General features: G+C 46.8%; 1 protein-coding gene across 1 annotated transcript in view; it reads left to right on the top strand.

Moving 5' to 3' along the window:
- Positions 1-24,469, top strand: part of grxcr1a (glutaredoxin and cysteine rich domain containing 1 a) — a 154,523-nt gene that overhangs the window by 44,825 nt on the left and 85,229 nt on the right. Inside the window, exon 2 of the mRNA XM_038793036.1 lies at positions 6,968-7,207. Within this exon, the coding sequence (XP_038648964.1) occupies positions 6,968-7,207 (240 nt within the window). The remainder of the gene's footprint in view (positions 1-6,967; positions 7,208-24,469) is intronic.

Here is a 24,469-nt window from a genome sequence, read left to right as displayed (position 1 = left end):
CACAATTTGTAGTTAATTAGAGCTTACAACTAAGAGACACTGTTGATACTTTTGTTAAACACAGTATTAGTATAACCCAGGTTTCAGACTAACAGTTTAGGAATACATAGGAAAACAGCAGAGGCAAGACCTGTGGCTGGTTGGGGATGGCATTGGTCACAGACTCTTGGACTTCTTTTCCCCTTCCATCCTTGCACTTCTCTGATGCCGACCCCTCTCTTTTTCCCCACTCCATTCATTTCTATCACATATAATAATAATAATAATCACTTATTGTCACAAGTAGGCTTCAATGAAGTTACTGTGAAAACCTCCCAGTTGCCACATTCCGGTGTCTGTTTGGGGAGGCCAGTACAGGAATTGAACCAGCGCTGCTGGCTTTGTTCTGCATTACAAGCCAGCTGTTCAGCTCACTGTGCTAAACCAGCCCCTTCCAGACCTTCTCACGTGCTCCCAGAGACCACCTCACTCCCCTCCCTCACAAAACCCAGCTACCATCACCCCAGTTCTCCTAGATTTCACCATTCTTCTCACACTCAGAATCTGGGCGGCACGGGAGCACAATGGTTAGCACTGTGCTTCACAACACCAGGGTCCCAGGTTCGATTCTCAGCCTGGGTTACTGTCTGTGCGGAGTCTGCACGTTCTCCCCGTATCGGCGTGGGTTTCCTCCAGGTGCTCCGGTTTCCTCCCACAAGTCCCGAAAGACGTGCTTGTTAGGTGAATTGGGCATTCTGAATTCTCCCCCTGTGTACTTGAATAGACCGCCGGAATGTGACGACTGAAGGCTTTTCACAGTAACTTCATTGCAGTGTTAATCTAAGCCTACTTGTGACACTAATGAAGATTATTATTCTGATTATTCTGATTATTATTTCCAAGTGGGGATGATGAGTGACTTGGAGGGGAAGCTCCAGGTGGTGGGGTTCTCAGGTATCTGCTACTCTTGTCCTTCTAGATGGTAGTGGTTGTGGGTTTGGAAGTTGCTGCCTCAGGAACCTTGGCGAGTTCGTGCAGTGCAGCTTGTAGCTCGTACACATGGCTGGCTGCCACTGTTTGTCGGTGGTGGAGGGATTAAATATTTGTGGAAAGGGTAGCAATCAAGCAGGCTGCTTTGTCCTGAATGGTGTTGAGCTTCTTGAGTGTCGTTGGAGTTTCACTCATCCAGGCAAGTGGAGCGTATTCCATTACACTCCGACTTGGGCCTTGGAGATGGTGGACAGGTTTTGGGGGGGTCAGGAGATATTCTGCGTAGAATTCTTCGCCTTTGACCTGCTCTGGCAGCCACAATATTAATATGGCTAGTCAGTTCAGCTTCTGATCAATGGTAACCCCCAGAATGTTGAATGTGGGGGATTCAGTGATGATAATGCCATTGAATATCAAGGGCAATGGTAGATCCTCTCTTGTAGGAGATGGTCATCGCCTGGCTCCTGTGTGGCGCGATTGTGACTAACCTCCACATGGGCTGGTCAGCCAATAAAGGTGGTTTGTAATGCAAACATTGGTAAAGCTCTTTCTTGGGGTTTTCTCGTATTATTTTCACTGACCACCTTGATGTTGTTTGTCCCAAGACAGTTCCCCATAAAAGATCAGCTTGGAGATTCTGTAGTCATTCATGCAGGAAACATGGCCTGCCAATCTCGGTTGACTTTGTTTTGAGGGTGGTCTTCAATAATAATAATCACTTATTGTCGCAAGTAGACTTCAATTAAGTTATTGTGAAAAGCCACAAGTTGCCACATTCCGGCGCCTATTCAGGGAGGCCGGTACGGGAATTGAACCCGCGCTGCTGGCGTTGTTCAGCATTACAAGCCAGCTGTTTAGCCCACTATGCTAAAACAGCTGTTTAAAGAAGCTGTTGAGCCCAGATGAAAGATTTTGTTGCTTGTGATTATGTCCTACCATTGAATTCTCATGATGGATCTCTGATGTCTTTGGTGGAAGTGTTCCTTAGCCTTGATATGACGGCCACAGAAGACCCAGGATACTGCACCATACAGCAGGGAGGTAATAACAATAGCCTAATAGAGTTTGATTTTAGTCTTCTGCTTAACACCATGCTGCTTCCACACAAGATCATAGTGTTGACCATAGGCAGAATCTGCTTTCTGGATGCATGCACTGATATCTTTATTAATAATGGCTTCACTAGGTATGCAAATTTTACATATCCTTGCCAGCCACCAGTTATTTCTGCAGCTTCATATTGTGTACCTGCTGCTGGCTGAAACATAAACTCAGAGACTGAGGTATGTTGGCAGTACACAAGAATTTGTTTTCCATAGTCTGGATGTTTCACTTGTTTTGGGCTGATAGGGCACAGTCATCTACACGCAGAAGCTCTCTAATTACAGCCTCTGTTATTTTGATGGAGGCATGCAATCTGGAGAGATTGAAGAGCTTCCTGAATGGAACATAATGGGCTTCCATAAGCATTGCAGTGAGAAGGGATTGAAGAGTTTGGGAGTCATGGTGCATCTTTCCTTTGCACTGATGGTTACCGCCAAGGGCATCAGACATCTCACCACTGGCACAACACTTGCAACTTTACCATTTTGCGAACAGGCACTGGATTTTGATAATTTGTTTGGATACCCTAGTTTGGAGAGCAAGCGCCATAGACTATGGGTCGACTCACATTGTCACATTGGTTAGGCCTATGAACAGCATAGATAGACCAACCTTATTGAGTTCTTTGAAGAAGTAACAGAAAGTAGACAATGGCAATGGTGTGGTGCCTCAGAACTTTGAAGAGACTGGAAAAAAAAGTCAGGAGTCAGGATTAACAGAATCGATTGAAGGATGGCCGCTAGCCAATACCGGCATGGGTTTCCTCATTTATATCATTGAAGAAACCTATAAGAGATGAAAAGGAATGGCCAGCATCAAAGTCTGCCGCTGGAGAATATAGGGCGTGATTCTCCGCTCCCCACGCCAGGTGGGAGAATCGCAGGAGGGCCGGGCGACTCACGACACGCCGCCCTGACACCCCGCGATTCTCCCATCCCCCCCGCTCGCCGAATCGCCGCTTGCCGTTTCTCACGGTGACCGGCGATTCTCCGGCCCGAATGGGACGAGCGGCCTGCCATTCCCGACCGGTTCACGATGGCGGCAACCACACCTGGTCACTGCCGTCGTGAACATGGGCGCCACATGCTCGTTTGTGGCTTGTGGGGGGCAGAGAGGGAAGTGAGCACCACAGCCGTGCTCGGGAGGGGACTGGCCCGCGATCGGTGCCCACCGGCGTCTCAAAGGGATGCACTCTTTCCCCTCCGCCGCCCCGCAAGATCAAGCCGCCACGTCTTGCTGGGCACCGGGGAAGACGGCAACCGCACATGCGCGGGTTGGAGCCGTCAGCCTTCGTGACATCAGCCGCGCATGCGTGGGTTGGAGCCGGCCAATCTGTGCATGCGCGGCTGACGTCACTTAGGCGCCGCCGTCGCATCATTCTCGGCGCGCCGCCTTGACGCGTCAAGGCCCAGCGGCCAAGAATAACTGAGCGCCGCTCCTAGCCCCCCGGGTGGGGGTGAATAAGGTGTGAGGAGCGGGCTCCGAGGCCATCGTGAAACTCGGCCAAGTTCACAACGGCCTTCCCGATTCATCGCGGGAGCGGAGAATTCCGCCCATAGTCTATGCAACATCGCTTTGAAATATTGCAATGCAAATAAATTAAGGTTTATAATCTCAGCCCAGTACTTTGTTTGTAGCAGTTACTCATTCAGACTGTCCATAAATATGGCAAACCTGGGAAATGAATAACTTTTGACAGATTGGAACCTGGAGTTAAAAATAGAGTAGCGTAGAGCAATAGGCCTCAAAATTAATTTCAGCCCATTTTCAGGTTGCTGGCATCTCACCAGGGTACTAGCTTCAATTTATGTTTTTATTTGTTCACGGGATATGAATGTGGCTGGCTGGGCCAGCATTTATTGCTAATCCCTGAGGGTATTTAAGAGTCAACCACATTGCTGTGGATCTGGACTCACATGTAGGCCAGACCAGGTAAGGACTGCAGATTTCCATTAAGGACATTAGTGACATGAGTAAGTCCTGTTTGAGCATCGTGTGGGGGAATGAGAAGGGAATGGGAAGGAATGACAATGGGAAGGAATGACTATGATTCACAATAACGCTACAGATCCAGAAGGAGCACTTCCTGTGGAGGTAGGTAGCTTAAAAAGAAAATAGACCATTTAGATGGAGATAATGGAAAGAAGTATAGCTGAAATGTTAAGACTCTGAACAGTGTAGAGGAAAAGATAGATAAAGAGGTAAAGATATTGGATAGATTGTAAAAAGGTAAGAGTACAGTTAGAAATAACGCAATAAAAAAAAATCAGATCCTACATTTCAAACTTGGGAGAATTGAAGCAAGAAGGAAATACTGAGTTGGTATAAGACGTTTGATTGGGCCGTACAGTTCTTTTTTTTAAAATTTAGATTAGCCAATTATTTTTTCCAATTAAGGGGCAATTTAGCGTGGCCAATCCACCTACTCTGCACATTTTTGGGTTGTGGGGGCGAAACCCACGCAGACACCGGGAGAACGTGCAAACTCCACACGGACAGTGACCCAGAGCTGGGATCGAACCTGGGACCTCAGCGCCGTGAGGCGGTTGTGCTAACTACTAGGCCACCGTGCTGCCCGGGCCGTACAGTTCTGGACACCGTTGTAGGAAGATATTAGCCATGGAATGGGTATAGTGAAGATTCACGAAAATGAAACCAGAAAATGTTTAGAATTTAGAACAGTACAGCACAGAACAGGCCCTTCGGCCCTCGATGTTGTGCCGAGCAATGATCACCCTACTCAAACTCACGTATCCACCCTATACCTGTAACCCAACAACTCCCCCTTAACCTTACTTTTTAGGACACTACGGCCAATTTAGCATGGCCAATCCACCTAACCCGCACATCTTTGGACTGTGGGAGGAAACCGGAGCACCCGGAGGAAACCCACGCACACACGGGGAGGACGTGCAGACTCCGCACAGACAGTGACCCAGCCGGGAACCGAACCTGGGACCCTGGAGCTGTGAAGCATTGATGCTAACCACTATGCTACCGTGCTGCCCCATGGTATGCCTTACCATGTTATGCCAAAAATGCTTAAAGAATTGAGTAATGTTATGCTGGAAATGTTAAAGGAATTCGGAATTGTGAAAGGTTTTTGATAGCTTGTTTCTACCTGTTGTTAAATCAGTAATAAACACTTGGAATTATCACCAGAGAATTAAGGAGAGGTTACCCAAAATTGTTCACACACAGCATTGTGAAGAACATGGGATGGTTAACCAATAAACAACAATGAAATGAAACAATAATATGATGCAAGGAGGAATTGGACAGGTATTTGAAAAGTAAGTTTGAAAAATGTACTGTGGAAGTGTAGGGAAATCGGATTACAGTAGACAGTTTCAGTGGAACCACAATAATGGGTCAAATGGTTTTCTTTTGTGCCGTAAGTTCTGTACTTGTTCATTTTCTGTATAACGATCCGTGCCTATTTCAAGATGCCAATGCCGTCAACCTGACATGGCTTCAATCAACATTTTCAGCCATGGCTCAGTTGATGCACTCACATCTCTGAGCCCCAAGGTTCCAGGTGCAAGTTTCACTCTGGTACCTGAGTGCAAAAAAAAAATCAAGGTTGACACTGGAGTGCAGTATAGAGGGAGGGCTGCATTGTTGGGGGTGCTGTCTTTCAGATGAGATATTAAACTGAGGAGGTCCTGTCAGCCCTCTTGGATAGACAGGCTAGATCTCATTGCACTGCTTTCATGAAGAACAAAGGAGTTATCCCAGAAGACCTGAACAATGTTTACCCTCTGTCAACATCACAAAAATTCTTTGCTAATTATCACATTGCTTTATGGGAGTTTGCTGTGTGCAAATGGGCTGCTGCATTTTCCACATTACAGCAGTGACTTAATTTCAAAAGTATTTAATTGTCAGTAAAAGAAGGCTGATGGCCATGAAAAGCACTTTAGAAATGCAAGTCTTTCTTTATTTTCTATTTTAAAATATATATATGTAGTGATATAAAATTAAAACCTAAAGGTAAAAATTGTCTGCCGTAGGCTGGTGAATCACTCGAGAAATATACATGAAAAGGAGAGGGATGGCATTTGGAATAAATTTGCTGCCTGCAAGCATTTAACTATCTTGCCTTTAAATTCAAAGTGAAATGAGGAAAATAATTAAAGGCAGATTTAGATTGTTAAGCAACTAGGGAAGAATTACTTTCATTGACAAATTGATCCACGGACGTTGAAATGTTGAGAAAAAGGTCACCTAACAAAAGCAAGTAGAAATATCCAGGGCTAAGGCATGTTTCATGTGAATCCCCACATTTACTTAGAGCAAGTGAAGAAAACATGCGTGGAGGATAGGATTTGCAGATGGGAAACTCTCGAAAGCCAGGGTTTCCTGAACGTCTTGCTGAAATTAACCATAGAAAGACCTTTGGCAAATTTTCAGCAGCTCGCCCATTTGGAAGCCAGGCTAATGGGCAGCCTGATGGGTGGGGAAGCAGCCGGCAAAGGTCGCGGTAGGTAAAAGGTCATGGGTGAGGGGGTGGGTCCGTCAGAGATCCCAGGGTGAGTTGGAGATGGGTGGGTGGCGTCAGTCAGAGATTGTGAGTTGTATAAGGAGGCTTGCTTTTGGGCCTGGAAGAAACAATTTTGCTCCTCCTGATCCGTATACAATGCTGTTGTGGCACTTACCTCCTGGACCCAGCATGTCTCGCTTGCCTCCACCTGTTGGGATTCCCAAGCGCTAAGAAACACAGTGTTTAGTGGTTAAAAATAAAAATCACGTTAAAATAGAGGCAAACAGTCTCCTTAAAAGCTCTAACAGTCTAACTTGCCTTCTAAACATGAAGTGGGCACATTTAATTAGAAAGTTAACATAATAAGGAAAGGATAACACTGTGTTTGAGACCTCTCTTTATTTGTTGCAGCCACCACTAACACTAGAATTTGGAAGAATAGTAATCTACACAACTAGCCTTCGTGTTGTGAGGACAACTTTTGACCGCTGTGAGATAGTGAGGAAAATTTTCCAAAATCACAGAGTAAAATTGGAAGAGAAAAATATTGCTTTGAACAGTGATTATGGAAAGGAGCTAGAAGAGCGTTGCAAGAGAGCTAATGAATCTTCTTCCTTACCTGTGGTGTTCATCGATGGTCATTACCTGGGGGTAAGTTGAGAAGTTCTGGTCACTTACCAAAATGTGTTTATCATTTTCTTTCAGTTGATTGATGGGTAAACAGAAAATAAAACAATGCATTCTTCACCATTCTAATGAATCCTATTTTATCCTTAATATGTTAATTTACCTAACCAAGTTACCAAGGTAAAGTTACACAATGAAATTTAAATGCTGAGAGATCAGTGAATGGCCAAATGGATGTTTCAGAGGGAATGATTCTGGAAAAAGTACAGATTTTAAAATATTGCATATAGAGTTTACTTTAGATCTTCAATATGAGGAACTGTTCAGAATGAGGCTCAGCATAAGCCCGGTTTCTCCCCACCCACGGTGTTACTTTTGCAGTCCCAATGCCATGAAATGTTGGGACTTTGGGGTTTTGCAGAAGCTTGATAAAATCATTCAGACATGTGGCATTAAAGGGAATGGTGCAGCATGAACAGAGGGTTGGTTATTGGGCAAGAAATGGTTAAAGTATTTCAGTTGGTTTGGACAAGGGATAGAATTGGTATATCTTGGAAACAGTACTAGGCTCAATTTATAAATATACGTTTATCATTTTATATTATGAGATATATTTGTGCATTGGTTTGTTCATGTGTGTGTTGAACCACTTGAACATTAACGCTCAAAGGGAAGTTAAAGAGAGATTTATTAATGCAAAGCTGTTTTGGAGGTATGTTTTAAAGCAGTGTTCTTCAAACTTATTTTCCGAGGATCCATTTGTACCAACCGGCCAACCTTCACGACCCACGCCGGCCGACCTGCGCGACCCACGCCGGCCGACCTGCGCGACCCACCATTTTCTCACACCTTGTTTGCTGCTGACAAAAATGGAGGAAATTATTTTGTGTCCCTTCTTGCCCTCGTACATGCTCCTCCAATGGAACCTGTTGGATGAAAGTGAAGTCTTCCGGTGTCAGAAAGTATGGAGTCTCCATCTGTCCAAAGTTCTGCAATTTTCTCCTGTAAAATTTTCTTAAATAAAACCCCCCCGAACTTGTAAAAGAAAATAAAAAGAAAATGAATAAAATGAATGATAAAAATAAAAATTAAATGAATAAAATAAATGAATAAAATGAATAAACCCCTAACCCCGAACTTGTGAAACAAAAAGCTGCGACCATTTAAAAATAAAGCGGCCGCACTGTGCATGCGTGCCCGATCACCGGCGCGCATGAGCATCGTTTTGCGCATGCGTGCCGATGATCAGGCATGCATGTGCAGTGCGGCCGCATTCCTTTTACATGTCCGTGGCCATTTTGAAGGCCGCTTGCAGCAGGCGTTATTAACAGACTGCTGCTGCGGCTGTTGCACACAGATTTGCGCGATCGGGAGCACCGCGATGGACGGCTCCGCGACCCTCCCGACACCCGACACCCGCCACCCGCGGGTCGCGCCCCCGAGTTTGACAATGCCTGTTTTAAAGGAAAATTGGAGAAACGTTTTGGGGAAAAAAGGGAGTAATGCCATTCGTACTGGATTTTTCTTTCTGAAAGGCAGCGCAGTCACAATGGACAGAATAGTTGTAAATTAGCATGATAACCCATTCTCCAAGCTTCTTCAGGATCATTGACCATCCCGTGATAAACAACTGGCATCCCTGGTACGGCCAAGGCCCCTCCAGGTTTCCTGTCTAACAAGGCGGTGAGACAGGCTTCTGTGTGGGGAACCTGTTTTTAAAAGAATACATGCAGATGGTGAGGTAAAAACAGACCTCCCCACCATTTGGAAATTCTACCTTAATAAATACTGGGTCTCAGTGGTTGAACAAAGAATCCATGTTCCTGTTCTTTATGTCAAAGTTCTAGAACATACATAACCACATTCTACTATGTAAGCAGAAATATATACATATGATGAAACTGTGGCTGCAGCTAAACCACTCGGCAGATTATTGATGATTAAATATAATATAATAATCTTTGTTGTCACAAGCAATGAAGTTATTGTGAAAAGCCCCTAGTTGCCACATTCTGGCGCCTGCTTGGGTACATGGAGGGAGTATTTGGGACTTGTGGGAGGAAACCGGAGCACCCGGATGAAACCCACGCAGACACAGTGAAAACATGCAGACTCTGCACAGTGATCCAAGGTGGGAATCGAACCTGGAACCCTGGTGCTGTGAAGCAACAGTGCTAACCACTGTGCTCCCATGCCACCCACTAAATAGTTAGGTAAATAGCCTCAGAACAGACAGTAGTAATAGCAAATTTTACCGATCTTCGTGGGGTCAAAAACAACAAAGGTGCTTTTTGTGAATTGAGGCTTTATATAAAATTGCTCCTCGGGGGATTTCTCCACCTAAGTGGTTATACGCTAGCATGGAGTTTCTCATGTGCCAGTATCTCCATTGGCTCCGAGGCTGACTATTATCTTTGTGCAATACAGCACAAGAAACAACTCTATAAGGCATTGAAAGATATTCCAGAGTGAAGGACATTAAAAACTGTATTTCGCATTGATCAGCCAGTCACAGGATCCTTGCATTTGAAATAAGTGATTTTACTCCTTGCTGGGAACCACATTGATTTCTTCTAATCACTCTGAATAGCCTGTGATTGCATGGAAATAACATTTATCAAGAAGCTGTCGGGGGGTTGCTGAGCAGAATTGTGCTAAGACTCTGCAATTAGAAGGCATCAACATGTGAAAACACCTTTTGTTATGCAGGGTGATTTACAGACAAATATTAATTCCCAAAACATGGTGGATATTGCCCATCAGTGGACATTCTTTTCAGCCTGTAATATTGGGATCTACTGGTCGCATTGCATCCGAAAAGCAGCACTGCGCAACGTAATTGGTATTTGTCGTGAGATCCCACTTCCGGTATGTACCTGGCTTGCCACGCCTCGCGAGATCTAACGTGATCCCGGGAGATGTTGCAATGTGAATCCCATCCATTGTGGGCGAGATCATTTTCTGGCAAATCTGCATATTAGAGTGATGCAGCTAGTCTCACACTACTATGTGTCCCTGAGATCTAACCAAGGTGTGGGATCTAACTTGCTTGCCTTGGAGACCTTGGGTGAGTGCTGTTCAGTGCTGGTCTCCACAAATGGGGACGAGGTGGAATGGCATTTCTGGGGGTCTCCTTGGGGATAGTAGACCCCCTGGTGGATGCCTCTGGGCAAGGTGGTACCCTGGCACTGCTGGTGCTACTTGGCACCCTGACACTGGCAGTGTGACATGTGTGCCAGTCTGGCACTACCAAAGTCCCCAGGTAGAACGGCTAACTGGCAGGGCCCCAGGCTAAGCTTGCATGTTTTGCATGGGGTGAATGATCTGGGGTGTGCCAGGCTCAGGTGGGGGGGGGGGGGGCGCGGGGGGCAAGGACCTCCTTATAGTGAGATGGGCCACATCGGGGTCTTGAGAGATGGCGTCCTGTTGTCTCACTGCATTCAGGAGGCCCGGCGAACTGAGCAACAGAGCTCCTCAGGGCTAAAAACAGGGCTGAGGCCCCCAATCTCCCCCGGATGGTCTTTAGATAGCAGGGTGTTTCCCTGTGCTCCGAGCGCTGGGAAACACCTGGCTAATCTCGCTCTGCAGGACTCTGTCCCCATTCACGTAGATCATGCCCATTGTATTTTAAGTCTGTACAGGGTTAACTTTGAGTTTGTTAGTTTAAAATGTGAGAGGGAATCATTAGCCCCTTTCCATCTCTCCTGATTTTTATTTCCACATTCATCGTGGCTTTCAAAAGGAAATTGGAAAAGCACCTGAGGAGCCAGACAACAGGGCTTTGTTGCACCGAGCTGATAAGGACACAATAGGCCAAATGGCCTTCTCTTGTACTGTAAGCATTCAATGACTTTACGATTATTTGAAACATCCCCGCATCAAATGATTAGAAAGCAAGTCAGCTAGGATGCATTGAAATACATCACTAAATTCCCAGTATGTATTGGTATTATGTGAAGCTTTGTGCTGGGAACTGCTTTGTAAAATCTATTCCTTGGTGAGGTTTGAATGCACAGCCACTGATCTAGAGAATTATTAGAAAGTCCAGTCAAAAGCAGGCAATTAGCTCACGATACCTGTGTTGGTGCAAATGCATCAACTCAAACTCTGTCCTCAATAGTTTTTCTCCTTTTCAGTTATGACCCCCTCAGGGACCAACCCCTATATTATTTACGGTTCCCCCTCGTACACCTTGGAGTACAAACTCCCCAGATGATGGGGGACAGAGCCTCCCCCCTAATTGGGAGGAACCTCACTGGATATAAACCCCGACCTGGGAACAAGTCAGGGAGGCTGACCCTGGGGGGTGAGTAGTGTAATTGTAATATTGTGAGTAGAGCAAATAAACCTATTTGTTATCCTGCCTACCTGGTGCTGTATGAAATCCTTACCTTCGGCTATCACACTGGCGACGAGGATGAAGTGGAGCTGCCAGAGTCACCGGACTTTTCATGACCAACCAGCTTTGAGAGACACCTGTCTCGAGCAGAGTAATGCCGCATATTGGTAAGCTGGTACCATTTGACGCTGAAACCGACGATTGAGCCCAATACGTCAAGTGGGTACAGCTGTTTGTTTGGATAAACAACATTGAAAGTGATGTAAGCCAGACGGTTACACTGTTAACCGTGGGTGGCGGTCCAACGTATGCATTAATTAAAAGCCTTGCCTACCCGGAAAGGGCGGACACTCTACAGTTCACAACGCTGGTTGACTTAGTCGAAACCCACAGCCCCAATTATGGTCCGGACGTACTGTTTCCACACAGCCTTGCAAGCCCCCACCGAATCCAATGGGGAGATTTTAGTGCGTCAAGGCGTGCAAATTTGGGGCTGCCTTGGCTGAATCACTGTGAGACCTTTTTGTTTGTGGGCTAAGGCAGCACTGTAGCATTGTGGATAGCACAATCGCTTCACAGCTCCAGGGTCCCAGGTTCGATTCCGGCTTGGGTCACTGTCTGTGCGGAGTCTGCACATCCTCCCCGTGTGTGCGTGGGTTTCCTCCGGGTGCTCCGGTTTCCTCCCACAGTTCGGGTTAGGTGGATTGGCCATGATAAATTGCCCTTAGTGTTGGGTGGGGTTACTGAATTATGGGGATAGGGTGGAGGTGTTGACCTTGGGTAGGGGGTAGGGTGCTCTTTCCAATTGCCGGTGCAGACTCGATGGGCCGAATGGCCTCCTTCTGCACTGTAAGTTCTATGTAAGGGACTCAGAGTCGTAATGCAAATTACTGATGGTGACTTTCCTGACTCTCCAGAGATCCGTAGACATTGCACTGCCCAGGGAGAGCGGCGAGTGTGGCCTCCAGGGAGAGCGGCGAGTGTGGCCTCCAGGAACTCTACGGCCTAGCGATCCTTATTATCAGACATCGACAGGAACGCCAGCCGGCTGAAGTGATCAGCCGGAATTTAGGTGAGGAGGAACCCACTGCAGGTCCATGGTCGTCGCTGTGACTCACTGCGGAGTTGCCCCTGACCCCAACGTTCCACGGTGGTAGCCAATGAAATCAAACAGGACCAGGGGTGAGACTCTTGGCGATCTCATGGGGATGCCATTCTCCAGCGACAGACCAGTTGCCATCCCCTGCTTCCCCCAAGAAGCCAGACGTGCTACGTGGACGACCCAGAAGCAGAGGACATGAAAATGAAAATCTCTTATTGTCACGAGTAGGCTTAAAATGTAGTTACTGTGAAAAGCCCCCAGTCGCCACATTCCGGCACCTGTTCGGGGCGGCTGTTACGGGAATCGAACCGTGCTGCTGGCCTGCTTGGTCTGCTGTCAAAGCCAGCGATTTAGCTCTGTGCTAAACAGCCCCTCAGGGACTGTTCAGCCCCTCAGGGACACATTCAGGTGCCACTGTATTGTTACGGCCCCAGGACCGCCCCTACCTGCTCATGCTATTGCTAAATGGTCACCCCACCGAGATGGAACTTGACACCGGGGCGGCTTTTTTAGTAATTGGCCATCGGATGTTTGCTGCAATCCGGAATGGCCTCCAGACACTGAAGTTTCAGCACACAGAGCCACATTGGCCACTTACACCGGGGAGCCCTTGGCCATTGAGGGCACTGCCCATTAGCCCATAGCAATACGGGGACCAATCAGTGTGCTTGCCATTTGTGGTGGTCCGTGGCGATGGACTCAGCTTGCTGAACCTCGATTGGCTACGTGCACCTGCGGTTGGACTGGCAGCGCGTATGTCGGATGTACCCCCGCTGGCCGGAAAGAGTGCTGGCCAAGTTCCCGGGAATCTTCACCGAGGGTCTCGGTACCATAAAGGGAGCGATGGCCATGATCAGCGTGGATGAGAACGCACAACCCCGGTATGTTCGCTTCCACCCAGTAATTTATGCACTGCAGCCCAAGGTCGACCACGAGTTGGACGAGTTAGAACATTTGGGCATGATCCGCCCCATCAACTTCACATTTGGGCTGTACCAGTGGTCCCGATATTGAAGCCTGATGGATTCGTATGACTTTGCTGTGATTACAAAATGACAGTGAACCGGATATCACTCTTTGACCGTTACCCGGTCCCGTGTATTGAGCCATTCATATCTGCAGCTGGTGCTGGATCCGGGGTTTTGAAAATTAGTAATGATTAATGCCCATAGGGGCTATATGAGTCTACCCAGTTGCCGTTTGGGGTTTCCTCACGCTGCCTGATTTTCCAGTGCGTCATGGAAAACATCTTTTGGGGTCTGCTAAGGGTGGCTGTATACCTTGACTACGTCTTAATTACAGGTATCTCTGAAAAAGAATATATGGAGAATCTTGCCGAAGTTCTCGAGAAGTTTGAACAGGCCGGCAACCTCATCCGAAGGGAGAAATGCATTTTTCATGTCCCTGAGGTCACTTACTTTTTTAATTAATAATCTTTTTCGTCAAAAATAGGCTTACATTAACACTGCAATCAGAAAAGCCCCTAGTCGCCACACACCAGCACCTGTTTGGGTACACTGAGGGAGAATTCAGAATGTCCAATTCACCTAACAAGCACGTCTTTCAGGACTTGTGGAAGGAAATCAGAGCACCCGGAGGAAACCCAAGCAGCCACAGGGAGAACATGCAGACTCTGCAAAGACAGCCACCCAAGTCAGGAATCGAACCTGGGACCCTGGCACTGTGAAGCAACGGTGCTACCGTGTGGACAGCCGGGGCCTCTAATCAGTGGTGGACAAGGTGCGGGCAATCGGACAGGCCCCATCCCTCCTGACCCGACGGAGCTCCGCTCCTTTCCCAGATTGGTCAACTACTACAGAAAATCTATACGCAGAATGACCACGTTGTTTAACCCTCTCCACCTGCTCTTAAAGAAAGGGCAACGATGGTCAAACAAACTATTGACCCACTTAAATCCATCAAAGCCAGTGCTCCTCACGTGTGATGCTTCGCCTTACAGCGTGGAGCGGTCCTGGCGCACCAGATACCCGACGGCTCAGAACAGCCAATAGCCTTCGCTGCTCGCTGATGCTGAGCAAAATTAAGAGCAGGCTGAGAAGGAAGGTTTGCCTGTCATACAGACGTTCATCAACATGTTTATGGGAACACCTTCATGATTTATACAGACCATAAGCCCCTTCTGGGGTTATTTAAAGAGGACAGGGTGATCCCGCTGATCGTAACCGTCCGGGTCCAACGGTGGGTTTTGCTACTAGCTGCCTATGAATACACACTGGAGCACCGCCTGGGCACAAAAATACTACATGGAGACTCGTTGAGCCACCTACCCCACTCCACAAAACCGCCAGAGCCTGCTGTGGAGGTAATCGCCGCCCTCCGTTTCATGGACAGCTTGCCAGTCACGGCGGTTCATATAAAGAAGTGGACCCAGAAAGACCCACAATTGTCACGGGTCAGGCACAGAGTTCAATACGAGCCCCAGCATAGAGCACTGCTGGATGATCAAGGGCCTACACCACAAAGCTACCGGGGCTGAGCGTAGAAGACTATGTCCTTTTGTGTGGGACACGAGTGGCCATCTCTGAGCAGGGTCACATGTCTATATTGAAGGACCTCCATAATGGGAACCCCGGGGTGGCCTAATGAAGATGCTGGCTTGCAGCTATGATTGGTGACCCATGATGGACTCAAGGATTGAGGGAGTGACCCAACACTGCAGACCTTGCTCGGAGCACCAGAACGCTTGACTGACGGCCCCGAAGTACCCATGGGAATGGCCAAGGAAACCATGGTCCCACATCCACGTGGACTTTACCGGTCCGCGCCAGGTGGCCACATTCCCAATCCTAGTAGATGCCATTTCCAAATGGCTCGCAGTCCACCGGGTACAAATTCTGACTACACGGATGACTGTAGACCAGCAATGACACATTTTTTGCATACACGGAAAACCCAAAGTCCTGGTGAGTGATAATGGGACAGCGTTCACCAGCCAAGGCTTTGCATCATTCATGGCCGCGAATGGAATCCAGCACGTGAGGACTGCCCCGTACCACAAGGCCTCCGAAGGATTGGCCGAGCGGGCAGTCCAGACTTTTAAGTGGGCCATGAAGAAGACGACTACCCACCTTGAGACACACGGCTGGCTCACATTCTCTTCAGCTACCGTACAACACTGCATGCCATCATGGAGTTGCAACGGTGGAATTGGAATTGTCTATGGGACGACAGGACAGAACTTGCCTCAGCGTCGTATTCCCTAATGTTGGCACATGGATCCGCCAATGTCAGAATCACTCCAAGGCGGACTCACATCGGTACTTGCCGTTATGCACTTTCAGGCCAGACGAGACGGTCTACTTGTGAAATTTGAGCAGCGCAGCCACTTAGATCCTTGACGTGGTCCTCCGGGCGATGGGCCTGGTTTCCTATGGAGTCCATACACAAGGGAATTAAGCCAACCGCCACCCTGAAAACATTTGACGACGCACGCAGGAACCGCTAGTGCTAAGTCACGGTGCCCTGACCAGGGTTTTGGCACAATCCTCTTTACAGCCTCGGAAAACCCCCGATGCACCGCCGAGCCAGAGCACCACTCGCCATTGCTGCCGTCTATCAGGCATCGGGAAGCTGAGGCACCCCATGCACGTGTGGGGCCATTTAACGATGATGACGTCGACAATGATGGCTCCAACATGGACAACGGCCCGCCTGACGACAGCAAGCTACACACTACACGCGTCCCGGACCAACCTTACCACCACTGGACCATTGTCCGCCTCCCAAGCGGTCAAGGGAACCACTATCTGAAGCAATGGATATTTGTCCGGACTTGGGAGGGGAATGGTGTTACCACCCCCTCAGGGACCAAACCCTCTGTTGTATACGGCTCCCCTCCTACACCTTTGAGTATGAACTCCCCAGGTGATTGGGAGGGGCGGAGCCCCCCCAATTGGGAGGAACCTCACAGTACATACGATCATATGATCAAAACATTAACTCTGGTTCTCTCTCCGCAAATGCTGCCAGACCGATCAGTTCTTTGTCAGTGTGGGGCAGTTCAGAGACTGAGCAAATGAGCACTTAAAACAGGAGCTGAACACTGAAAGCTAGCATCGATTTATGAAGCGTAGATCATGGGCTGGATTCTTGCCCGCAGGCCACTGGTAGTGGTGTTCACCATGCGGCGGAAAATCCAGTGTTGGGGAAAAAAAGAGATTGGTGCCTATTCGTTTCCAAAGCTCTAGTCCCCCGCTGGAAGCGGCATCAAAGTTCTCGCTCACTACCAGCAGGAGAATGCAAATAGGTCAAAATGACCCATTTGCATCCTATTAATGGACTGGGCATTGGATTCTCCATGCCTCCGTGATTCCCTGTCATTGGGTCGAGATTCACATAGGCGTGAATTGGTACAAGTATTTCCCAGTATGACGCTGTGGATGGTGCGGTGGGCCAGTGAGGTAAGTATTTAAGTTGGTGCCCCCCCCAAGCCCATCGTAGGGCCCCCCTCCACCCCACAATGCAAATCCAGCACACCCCACTCCTCATCGCAGCCACAAGAGACCCCCACCATAGACCCCGACCGGAGACCTCACCGGAAACCACCACTAGAGACCCTCAACAGGGAACCCCCCCATAACAGTGAATCCCCTCCTAACAGGGATCCCCCCATAATAGGGAACCTCTCATAACAGGGAAACCCTCATAACAGGGATGACCCATAGTAGAGAACATCCAGCAATTCCCGTGGTGGTGGGAGAGAGGGGGAAGGATGCCCCTACTTTTCGGAGGGAGACCAGCTATGCATTACAGGGACAGGGAGGCCAGCCACCGGACCTTGCTATCGGGTTGCCACTTAAAGTGGCTGCCTAATAGTAGGGTTCATGATCGAATCATTTCCCACCCCTGCCATGCATAAATTCGAACTGCAAGGGGCAGCACGGTAAGACACGTGGCTAGCACTGTGGCTTCACAGCGTTCGATTCCCCGCTGGGTCACTGGCTGTGCGGAATCTGCATGTTCTCCCCGTGTCTGCGTGGATTTCCTCCGGGTGCTCCGGTTTCCTCCCACAGTCCAAAGGTGTGCAGGTTAGGTGGATTGGCCATGATATATTGCCCTTAGTGTCCAAAAAGGTTAGGAGGGATTATTGGGTTATGGGGATAGGGTGGAAGTGAGGGCTTAAGTGGGTTGGTGCAGATTTGATGGGTCGAATGTCCTCCTTCTGCACTGGATGTTCTATGTTGTTCTATGTTCTGTTTTGTGCCGGCACTGGGAGTGGTCCACAGATGTGATTCAGCTCCAGAGGGAGAACATAGTCTCCTGAATGGAGAATTTTGTCCCACGTTTAATCAATCTGATTAAACTATTTGAGGTGATCACAAACATGCTGAACTGTTTATGGATGTAGTCTACATGGGTTTCCAAAAGGCATTGGAGGAGGTTCCACATAAGAGTATATTTTGTAGATGGAAGCAGGAAGTTACAAAATAACACACTGATTAGATGAATGAGAAAAAAATGAAGCAGATGAAATTCAATGTGGGGAATGTGTTGTCATCAGTTTTGGACCACATCGCTCTCCACTTTGTTATCTGAACCATTGATAAATACAGGCCTGGATTTTATCGCAAAAGTTTGGACAGCTGTTCCTCTTGTACTAATGTACAATAGCACATTCAGACATTTGGGTCTGCCATCTGACATCATGAAACCTGTCTACCATAATATGCAGGATGAGTGGGGCCTGAGGTCAGTAGACCACCCACCTTCAAAAACAATCAATGGAATTGTCCTTAAGACCATCAATTAAGCCAATGCACCAGGATTCTATGTGGCACATGCAATTTTATGGGTCATGCACAAGCCAGACATTTGGGATTGACTCTCAGCATATGGGTGCTATTTTACACATAGTATGGGATTATTATGGTTTGGGACTTTGCTTTTAAAATTAAATGAACATATGGTCATGTGACCTTTTCTGAAGTCAGCCTGACAACATGTCTGGATAATGGGGCTGCTGATGATTCAAGGAAGGACCAGGCTTTTTTTATTGGTGGAAAAATGCCCTTGGTATTTACACATGCAAACAAAGGCAGAGATCTGTGATGCCAGTGGACAGACCGTGAGACTCCAAATCTCAAGGAAGTGTAAGAATTTCAGGTTGTAAAAAGATATACTTTGAGCTGTCCTTTAGATTCCTGAATGGCAGAGAGTTGGCGTCCTAAAGACAGATATTCAGCATTTCTACCTGAATACAAGCCCCATGCAGCTCATTGCCATGGGGAAGGATCCAGAGGAAGCCATTGTAAATGTCAGACTACAGGCTTTCCTAAAATATTACTGAATATCACAGGTGGGCTGGTTAGTCCACCAGGGTCTGGGAGAGAACAGCAACTAGAGGCTGAAAGTCTTTATGCTTCACCACACATGAATAAGGTGGAAGGGTGAACTTGGATTGAGAAAACAAATTTGTGAGGAGTTCAAAAGAAGCTGGAAGATTTGCCCAGCTTGCATTAGAGGGAATAACTCCAGTTAATAACAGAATAACTTCACTCACTGTGAAGGACAGTTCTGGAATCCAAGTTCCCAGGCTGAGAAAGGAAGGAACAGAAATAAATCCTTGGGAGCTAAGAATCATTGGGAATTGTCACAATTCCTAAATCCTCAGCATTCCCAATGCCATGGCTATTCTCCCCAGCATCATTATTGAAGATAAAAGCAAATTACTTTGGATGCTGGACCTGAAAACCCCTTAGAACAGGGGTGGGAAAACTACGGCCCGCGGGCCGCATGCGGCCCGCCAAAGGTATTTCTGCGGCCCACCAAGTCATTAAAAAAAAAAATTTAAAAAAAAAAAAAATTTTTTTTTTAAGGTTAATGGGGGGGGGGGGGGGGGGGGGGGGGGCTGTTGGGTTACTTACTGGTATAGGGTGGATACGTTGACTTGAGTAGGGGGATCATTGCTCGGCACAACGTCGAGGGCCGAAGGGCCTGTTCTGTGCTGTACTGTTCTATGTTCTATATGAGGCGCCCAGAATCATAACCGGGTGAAGTAATTATTTTACTTAATATACTATGCGGCCTTTTGTGAATTGTGAATTTCTGAATGTGGCCCTTGAACAGAAAAATTTGCCCACCCCTGCCTTAGAAAATACTGGACAATCTCAGCAGGTCTGACAGTATCTGTGGTGAGAAAAGGGAACTAATGTTTTCAATCTGGCTGACTCTGTCAAAACCAGAGAGAATTGGAAATAGGATCAGGTTTATACTGTTGTGGGGGGGGGGGGGGGGGGGGGGGGGGAGGGCGGTGGAGCAGGGGGACTGAATAAAGGCCAGTGATAAGTGGAGAGAGACAAATATGTTGTGGACAGAAAGACAAAGGGAATGTAAATGGTGGAGATAATAACGAGGAAAGGCGCTGATAATGGCACATTAAAAGATCAGAATGTGTTAATTGCAGAACAGAGATAAACAGTGTGTCAAAGGACATCCTGGAACAGGGAACAGATCGGTGGGTTGTGAGGAGGAGCGACAATGGTGAGGGAAAAACAGATCAATGGAAAAAATTAAAATAAATTGATAGAAATTAAAAATGGGGTGAAGGTGGAAGAGAGAGTTTATAGTCGGAAGTTGTTGAACTCAATCTTAAATCCGGAAGACTGTGACGTACCTAATCTTAAGATTAGGCAGACTGGGTGAACACTTTGCAGAACACCTTTGGTCGCCCGCAAGCAGGACCCAGACCTTCCTGTCGCTTGCCATTTGTCCTGCTCTCATGTCCACATGTCTATCCTTGACCTGCTGCAATGTTCCAGTGAAACCCAGTTCAAACTGGAGGAACAGCATCTCATTTTTCAAACAGGCACGATACAGCCTTCTGGACTTAACATCGAGTTCAACAACTTCAGACTGTGATCTGTCTCCTCCACCTTCAGATCGGGCAACTGGATAGTGACGAGAGGGGAGGCTGCTCCATTTCATGCAGTCATTACACATTGAATCAAATAGTGTTCTGCTCTTCTAAATTTTTATCTGACTACAGTAATTGTTGATCATAGTCTCTAGATGTCCAAAGGATCACTGCATACACATTTATTGCTGCTTTTAATTCCATAGTAGTCAGTGTTTAGAATTAAATCTGTTTTAAAGGGTTTTCAGTCCGGTTCAGAGTGCATTTAGTATTAAAAATTACATTTGCGGTTGTTATTTTCAGACTAAGTGATCGATCGCCTCTGTGCACATTTTGCATTTGACATAGCAGCACCAGTGGAATTTGCAGTGATGGAGCTCGGTGTAAAACATCTTGAATTGGTCAGCAGCACATTATTCTTTATACTTTTATACGCTCTTTGCTTCAGTTTTACAATATCTCATTTGTTGACCACAGCTGCTTTATTTGGTAATCATGGACCTTCTCCTTCAGAATCATATATTGGTTCTTTGTCTAACACTTCCCAATGTTCATTTATAGTTTTACCTGATAATGGTGATCAAAACACTGTCGGTGGGGGATATCTGAAATGAACACAAAAAAGGTTGGAAATACTCAGCAGAAATTCCCTGTGGTGAGAGAGAAATCGATTCTGGATTTTCCCAGCACTTCCCACTGGCGGGTCTTCCACTCCCACCATCGGCAAACCCCGGTGTTGGTTCCCCTGCAGCCGGATGCCCTGCAGGGGGCTTCCCACAACGGGAAAACGCATTGACAGCGGCAGGACTGGAAGATCGCGCCACAGGCCAATGGCAGGGCATGTGTAGAACATTCCGCCCAATGTTAACATTTCTGGTCAAAGCCCTTTTGTCAGACGTCAGTTCTGACAACAGATTATCGACCTGAAATGTTAATTTTTTTCACCAATTTGTCGTTTGATGTCTATATCATCCCACTAAAGTACCAAATTCTAGAATCAAAGTCGCTGTGTAAAATTTCTCCTTTACAAACTTAATATTGCAATTGATTATATCATTATCATTATATGTTAGATAAATATTCATGTACAGGCTTTGAGGGTTGAAGGGCTTGTTCCTGTTAGTGGGCAGCATGGTAGCACAAGTGGATAGCCCTGTGGCTTCACAGCGCCAGGGTCCCAGGTTCAATTCTCCATTGGGTCACCGTCTGTGTGGAGTCTGCATGTTCCCCCCGTGTCTGCATGGGTTTCGTCTGGGTGCTCCGGTTTCCTCCCACAGTCCAAAGACGTGCAGGTTAGGTGGATTGGCCATGCCAAATTACCCTTAGTGTCCAAAAAGGCTAGGAGGGGTTACGGGGATAGGGTGGAAGTGAGGGCTTGATGTGGGTCGGTGCAGACTTGATGGGCCGAATGGCCTCCTTCTGCACTGTATGTTCTATGTGCTGTATTGTTCTTAGTTCTTTTAGGAAGTACTGACAGCTTTGGCCAAGGGTGGTATCACAACCAGTATAGCATTGGAGGGCCGAAGGGCCTGTTCCTGTGCTGTATTGTTCTTTGTATTATTAAATCTTGCTTCTTACTCATTGCTAAATCTAGTACAGCTGGCCTTCTTCATGATTCCAGAACATAATGCTCCAGGAAGTTATTTAGAAGTTCAATGCACTTCTGACTTGAGCTACTCTGCTCTTCCAATCCATTGAATTTAGTCTCCCATTAAAGCAACAGTATATTTGCTACAAGTCACTCTCATCTTTCCATTATTGCATTTTATCTCTTTACTGCTGCTAACAGAACATGTATAGACAACTCTTATTACAGCTTGTCCTCTATTATTTCTTAATTCAAATCACAGCCTCTGCTGATAGCTTTCCCTTACCGATTATTTATCTTATTAATGTTGCAATGTACTTTTGATCAATACGGCTACCCCTCCTTCCCTTCGAGTTCCCTATCCTTTCTAATATTTTCCACATCGTCGGCATCCTTCTATCTATGTGAAGTGATGGATGTGCAGCAAACTTATAGCTGTGTTTCTCTTTGGGTGACTTGCTCTGCAATATCAGCATGGATAGGTTCCCCAATCAAGACTTGCTGGCTGGGATTCTCAGTTTGGTAGATTATGTTCTCCAGTCGGAGCTGAATCACACCTGAGTTTGAGCGCAAATCAGGAAGCAAATCACAATGATTAGCCATGTACTTTTATGCAAGGTGGGAACTGCGAGGGATTTCCTAGGAATTCCCGCAATCGGCCCGCCATTTTGAATGTGTGTCTAGATAGGGATGTCCGGTGGCTGGGCCCACCTGCGATCTAACCAGTTAAGTGATTTAAGTGCTCTCACTTCCTCCTTTTTCTCAAGAAAGCACTTAACTGTCTTTGATGTCATCCAGGAGCTGTCAATCATAGTTAGATGTTGATAAACATTGCAGTTACTTTCACAGCTGGCTACCCGAAATCCACTCAAGTGTGAAGGTAGATCAATGAAACAATGCAGACAGCTCGGTGTGGATACGGCCAATAGCAGCCTGGTGAAAGCAATTTCAAAGAGATATGAATTAAAGTCTTGCAGATCAAAGATTTGAAGGGGTTTGAACCCAGCTGACTGGTAGAATCTCTGTGGGTAGAGATGAGGAATTGCAAAGGTAAAAAGACCCTGATGGGAGTTATTTACAGGCTCCCCCAGCAGTAGTCAGGATGTGGGGCAGAAAATAAATCAGGAGATAGAAAAGGCATGTAAAAAGGCAATATTACAATAATCATGGGGGACTTCAATATACAAGTGGACTGGGAAAATCAGGTTTGTGGTGGATCCCAAGAAAAGGAATTTGTGGAATGTCTAAGAGATTATTTTTTTGGAGCAGCTTGTGATAGAGTCCACTAGGGAACAGGCAATTCTGGATTTGGTGATGTGTAATGAGGCAGACTTGATCAGGGAACTTAAGGTGAAGGAACCCTTGGGGAACAGTGACCATAATATGATAGAATTTACCCTGCAGTTTGAGAGGGAGAAGCTGCAATTAGATGTAATGGTATTATAATTAAATAAGGGTAACTACAAAGACATGAGGGAGGAGCTGGCCAGAGTTGATTAGAAAAGGAGCCGAGCAGGGAAGACAGTCAAACAGCAATGACAGGGGTTTTTTGGGGTTATTCGGGAGGCACAACAGAAATTCATCCCAATGAGGAGGACACATGCAAAGGGGAGGAGAGGGCATCCATGGCTGATGAGGGATGACAAGGACAGCATAAAAGCTAAAGAAAAAGCATACAAACTGGCGAGGATTAGTGGGAAGCCATAGGATTGGGAAGCCTTTAAAAGCGAGCAGAGGACAATTTAAAAAGCAATAAGGGGGGAGAAGATGAAGTATGAGTGCAAGCTAACTAGTAATATAAAGGAAGATAGGAAGAGTTTGTTTCAATATATAAAATGTAAGAGAGGCAAAAATAGACATTGGACCACTTGAAAATGTGGCTGGAGAAGTACTAATAGGAAACAAAAAAATGGCAGATGGACTGAATAGTTACTTTGCATCAGTCTTCACGGTGGAAGACACCAGTGGGATGACAGAGCTCCAGGAGAAACAGAGGGCAGAGCTGAGTGCAGTGACTATTACTAAGGAGAAGGTTCTGGGGAAACTGAAAGGTCTGAAGGCTGATAAGTCACCTGGACTGGATGGACTACATCCCAGGGTCCTAAACGTGATTGCTGAGGAAATTGTGGAGGCATTGGTGATGATCTTTCAGGAATCACTGGAGGCAGGAAGGGTCCCAGAGGACTGGAATGTGGCTAATACAACATCACTGTTTAAGAAGGGAGGGAGGCAGAAGACAGGAAATTATAGGCCGGTTAGCCTGACTTTGGTCATGAGTAAGATTTTAGAATCTGTTATTAAAGATGAGATCGCAAAGTACTTGGAAGTGCATGGTAAAATAGGACTGAGTCAGCACGGCTTTGTCAAAGGGAGGTCGTGTCTGA

Source organism: Scyliorhinus canicula, chromosome 3 (genome assembly GCF_902713615.1).
Source record: "Scyliorhinus canicula chromosome 3, sScyCan1.1, whole genome shotgun sequence".
NCBI classification, from domain to species: Eukaryota; Metazoa; Chordata; class Chondrichthyes; order Carcharhiniformes; family Scyliorhinidae; genus Scyliorhinus; species Scyliorhinus canicula.
Note: the sequence above shows the minus strand (reverse complement) of the source record. Positions and strands in the feature narration are given on the sequence as shown.